The sequence below is a fragment of the Bombus impatiens genome, unplaced genomic scaffold (genome assembly GCF_000188095.3).
Source record: "Bombus impatiens unplaced genomic scaffold, BIMP_2.2 scf_0621, whole genome shotgun sequence".
In the NCBI taxonomy this organism is placed as follows: Eukaryota; Metazoa; Arthropoda; class Insecta; order Hymenoptera; family Apidae; genus Bombus; species Bombus impatiens.
The window spans coordinates 16,797-22,193 of record NT_177040.1 but is presented as its reverse complement, the minus strand read 5'-3'; the positions used below and the strand labels follow the sequence as shown (position 1 = coordinate 22,193).

Sequence of the window (5,397 nt, the reverse complement as noted above, 5' to 3'; positions counted from 1 at the left end):
AGATATTAGTAAACAGTATTTGCTCATTCTATATATAACAGTAAGGTGTGTTCACACTTCTAACCTCAATTATATGATTATAAAGCAGCAGTTACGATTATTTTCTATGGTGTGTTTATAATATTATTCGTAGATTTCCCCTTAAAGATATGAGTGCACCGTTAGATGCAACATTTGTCCTCATTTTTTTTTATTGATGTTCTAATAAAAATGTTTAATTGTTCAATGGGGCACTTTTTATTTCAAAGTATCTTCTATTCATTGGTTATGTTGAAAATGCCCTAGCTGTCAATTTTCATACAATTTTTACAATTGTAAGAAGTTGAAGCGCTCCGGTCACCAATGACCATGGCAGTCAAAGTGCTAAGATTCGGTTCTACACTTATATCTTGAACATTCCTTGCATGTTAGACGACTTGCCTGCTAGACGACTGTGCATTTCAGTGGATTAATAGCTACAAATAGCAGATATAAATGTGATCGTTGTCAATGAAGTTCCCACACAGTTACGTAATAACAGTGTACGAAACAGCGTTTAACTTGGATGAAGTAGATTCGGAGGAAGCGAGAGAAAAAGACGGAGAAAGCTATAGGAGTTGGAGGGACGCGGTTGACGGGCCCATGGGACGTCTCTTACCCCATGTGGGTTCAGTGACAGGATGACACATTCCGCCGTGAAAGTTTTAGGAGAGCGGTCCTGTATCAGCGGTTCAGTCAGAAGAGCTTATATCGAGGGCGCCACCTGCGGCCACCCGCGACATCCGTTCTGTGCCGTGCATCAGATCAGGAAATCTTCATCTTGATCGAACTTCCCTCACGTCTCATAGTTCTGATTCTCACTGTCGGCCGATCTTTTTCACCTGAACGCCCTCGTGCATCGGTCCTCTCGCTCTCCTCGTACGTCGATATTCGTTAATTCGGGTTTGATGATAATGTTGCCTGCGAATTGGGTCCAGTATGTTAGCTGTCGCTGTCCTTTTTGGTATCTTTCACTTTGGGTTTACGTATGTTTGTGTGTTTGCGTTATCTCTTACGTCGCGTTTTTGTAAATTGTTAAGGTTAGGCTACACAGAGTTTGTTATTTCGAGATTAGAGTTTCATTTTTTAGAAATTAAAGTATATCATAGCATAAAATTGATTTAACCTTTATCCTATTGATTTAAACAAATTTTCATAAGAAAATGGCTTCTCATAATAAAACTCTGCAAATATCTTGCGTCGAGATTCGACTCTGCAACTTTGCCCTTCGTAATTTAAGCGGCTGTTACTGAAATTAAACCAAGCTGCTTCTCGAACTTGAATCTTGCTTCCTAATTACCTAAAGAATTCTTACTAAAATCAAACCGGTACACTATGATCTCCAAAAAGAAAAAAAGGAAAGAAAAAAGCTAACCTGTTCGGAAGTTAGAATCGATATAGAAATTCTTCAGATATCTGCAAAGCGACGAACCACAAGAATTCGTCTGAAAGAGGCGACTGTTGGTTGATGAGGCGTGTGATTCGACGTTCAAACGATTCCAGTCACTTTTAATGTTATTTTCCGGGATCAGGCTGGTAAATTCGAGTTTAGCCGAGTCTAATGTTCGGATAAATATCAGCAACTGGGCTTCTTTATTCTCCCTCTGCGGCCTGGACACGCGTAAACTTTACTCTGGCTAATCCTCTTAAACAATTACAAACCAGTCGATCGGTCTGGTACCTATCTCGTCGTGGCGCCACGCTGCGTTTTGACGTGGGATGAGGCACCTGCATTGTCATGCTAAGCCGCAGTCGCCTTGCTGCAGTTCCCTTTTATCTGCGACCAACAACATCTTGTCCTCTTCCCTCGCTTCGTCTTCGCCTTACTATACTGAACTTGGTCTGTGCCGAACTTTCGCAGGATGCGCCAAACTTGCTGATTCGAAGTCTGTATTTTTTACTGTGTGGAATTTGCCTGCAATTGGAAATGGTTTAGATAACAGAATTTCACGAGGAAGAAGATTTTTGTAAGAAAGACAATAAGAGACCTTTTTTTTTTTCATTACATATTCTTACAAAATCTACGAAAGTCCTCTTGCATGATACTTTATTTACTGTACTATAAATTTATTTGCTATAAAACATACCTTAAATTGGAAAATAAGTTTCGAATATTCGTTTGGAATAACTTTGTGTCTATTCGATTCGAGGTTATGAAAATGATCGATTGTTTTTCGTACGTAATCAGTTCCTTAGTCGAATATCGATAAAGATCGACCATCTTTTTAATTTTCAAATGTTAACCTACACCTAACCTAACAATTTCACACTGTGATTATTAAATATTCGTAACATTCTTAAAAAATGTCCATTTTGTAGGAAATTATACGACCAACTAAAATTAATTTCAATATGTTTAAACGATCCATGTTGTACCATTTACAGTAACAATGGCCTAATTCATAATTAAAAATTAAACCATAATATATAACAATTAAAAATAACATGGAGCAACCTGTACAAGAAAGACATCTAAACCTATCACAGACAATTTAATTTTTGTGCAGATTAAACAACAAATCTGTTGAGAAATGCTAGGTTGGTATGATCGCTTGTTACTGCAAGCTAAGTTGGTAGGACTTCTAACGACGCTCTTTTGTCTTAGAAGTCGACCACGTGTTAATTGACCGAGTGTATTCTGTGTGTTAAGACGTGTTGTACGAGGCGGAGAAATATATGGAGAAAATCGAATCCCACATCAATTAACAAAATCGTATGCAATTAAAACTTTCAGTTTATATGAAAAATAATACACAAGCAACCACAATCAGATAAAAATGTTCGCACTCGCGATTTCTCTTATTGTTCGGAATTTCGTGGAACAATAGAAACAAACGGAAGAGAAGCGCACGAAACGCGTGGATTCGCGTGCACTCGACGAAACATTCAGTAAATACACTCGATTACGCTCGCATTCGTGGGCCGACGAGAGGCCGCACGGTTAGACCAGCAATCGAGCAACTCTCATACCGAATGATCGATGACTCCATTGTGCGGGCTTTCCCATGTCCCTGCTACGATTTCGTGCGAGCGGCATACAAAAAGCCGCCGCCATTCCGAAAATGGCCAGAATTATGGAAAATTCGAGCTGGAAGATCGATCGACCGATGGCATTCGCACCCCGTGATTTCACCCCGTGTCTCGTGCAATCCGATATTTGTGCGTTGAATTTTCGATTTCCGTGCCGAGTTGTGCTCCGATGACAGTTTTCGAGATCGTTTCGGGAAAACGACATCTGCATCACGTTCAAACGTCAAAGGAAGATGTTATAGATTTGGACAATAGAAAAAGTTGTACGATGAATTCGAAAAGTGCGATGATTGAGATAACCGTTACGTTCGCCGATTTACGCACTCAAAATGAGAATTTTATTGAAGAGGCTGAGTACCGAAATGGTGCTAGAACTGAACAGAAAGGATAATGTTCTAAGTGGAGAATTTCGTCTAAAGTGTCCTTTAGATGCGACGATCGATGCGAATTTGCACCGAATGATTCGAGAAAAATAATGGACTTTGACAAGGACGTCTTGTTCTGTTATTGGTACGTTTATTATCGCACTTATTATCGTATTTTTAAAGGTGATATTATTGAAAAGTATATTGAAATTTTAATTTAGTTCAATGAAAATAGTGGCACAAGATTTACGAATGATACCTAACCTTGAAAAAATTTTATTGGAAGTTTTAAGCTTCAATTATCAATAAACTATGAATTATATATCTGCTCTTATTATTATTATTATATTATTATATAATATCATTATATTCTGTCTATTTTGAAACTTCAGAATTAAATAATTGAAATTTATTCTCCTGGATGCTTAGAACCTCCCTTTTGTTAACATCACTAAATAAATCTGTTATCTAACAACTGATAAGAATTCCACCAAAACACAAGGCACAAAATTCCCTCTTAACGTGGCGCTATTCAATCATCAAAAATCAAAATAATTTGTATTTTATTCGCAATTTGAATCTTCCAGATTCAGAAATGTTGTCCAATAATCCACAAACAACGTTGATAGTCGCTTTGACGAAATTCGCGTGTAAAATACGAAAGGAGAAATGGGTTCAGCTGGAAATTTGTTCGTTGGAGAATCCAGGCGGAGTAGGAAGAGGCGCGAGATTTTTGTTCCTCGAGGGAACCATCTTCTCGTCAAAATTCCGCCCATTCAGAGCTAAGCTTCCTTCCTTTTATTTCACGTGGCTTCCTGACTTTTGCCTTCGTGCTGGTTAGAATAGAGACGATCGACCGAATAATAGCCAGTTATCTCGCTTTTATGAAGATAAACTTCTCGCAGAATGGCAACGTTTTTCGTGTCTGAATAGACAGCTGTCTGTCCATCGGCAACCACCCGCTGAATTGTTGTGACTGGATGTTTGACTGACAAGAGGATCGACTCTAAAGGCGTCACGCTCGAAATGAAACGTCTTGTTGGGAACGCGACACCGAGTTTCCAAGATTCTTGCTGAAAATCAGATGCTAAGTGCATCTAATTCGTTTCGACTATTCAGTGTTACTCTTGTACTCGGGTATTTGGTATTGAAAAATTGGCAAAATGGCATTTAGTTAATATCTGGTCGAATAAAAATTTTCAAGGAAGAGAATGAAACAGAAGGGCGCATTTTCAATGGAACTTTAACCTTTCACTTTCTAAGTAGATAAATTTAGGATGGACATCTAAATTACACAAACAGCGAAAATTGATTAATAATTCAATATGTTGGAACGATCCATGTTGTATTATTTACAGTAGCAATGGCTAATTCGCAATTAAAAATTAAATGTTTTTTATGGTTCTTAATTGTATAGAGTAGTGTAGATTAATATAGATTAGTACATAGTAGTATATAGTATTATAGTAGTATAGATAGAGTAGTATAGATAAATTTAGAATAATTAAGAACCATAAACACATTTAATTTTTAATTCTGAATTAGCCATTGCTATTGTAAATGATACAACATGGACCGTATTACAACATATTGAATTATTGGTTAATTTTCGCTGTTCCTATAATTCTCTGCAATGTGGATCTCACCATAGCAATCTTTTGTATGTAACATGAAAAATTCAATATCTCTTTGCTAATTCTAAAAGGAAAAATTCCAAAAGAAGCAACTGAGGCAGAAACGAGGAAAACCTATAAAATAACTCATTTTTGTTTATTGTTCGCTTTGTTATCTCTTATAAATTAATACCAGAAAGCCTATAAAAGTCCTGTAATAAAAAGTCCTAAAAATGATTAAATAGGGAAATGTAATAAAGCAGTGTTGCCAGACGTAGAAAGGAAAGGCGAAATGGACATGTCGGCATTAAGGAAAGCTTCGATCGTAGAATGACTGTGCACTGGGCTCGATCTGCCCTTTCATTTGACCT

The 5,397-nt window shown here is 37.4% G+C and overlaps 1 protein-coding gene across 2 annotated transcripts; it reads right to left on the bottom strand.

Annotated features, from left to right (window-relative positions):
* Window positions 1-1,142: 1,142 nt before the first annotated feature.
* Window positions 1,143-2,534, bottom strand: LOC117152037. 2 transcript variants are annotated; one of them, XM_033322357.1, is made up of 3 exons: window positions 1,700-2,534; window positions 1,394-1,629; window positions 1,143-1,318 (listed from the first exon to the last, which is right to left on the bottom strand). In XM_033322357.1, exons 1-3 carry the CDS (start codon window positions 1,756-1,758, stop codon window positions 1,311-1,313), a joined length of 303 nt encoding a protein of 100 aa, XP_033178248.1. In that variant the 5' UTR covers window positions 1,759-2,534; the 3' UTR covers window positions 1,143-1,310. The 2 variants fall into 2 exon arrangements, with proteins under 2 accessions (XP_033178248.1, XP_033178247.1); XM_033322356.1 differs by having other exon boundaries at window positions 1,143-1,310.
* Window positions 2,535-5,397: the final 2,863 nt, after the last annotated feature.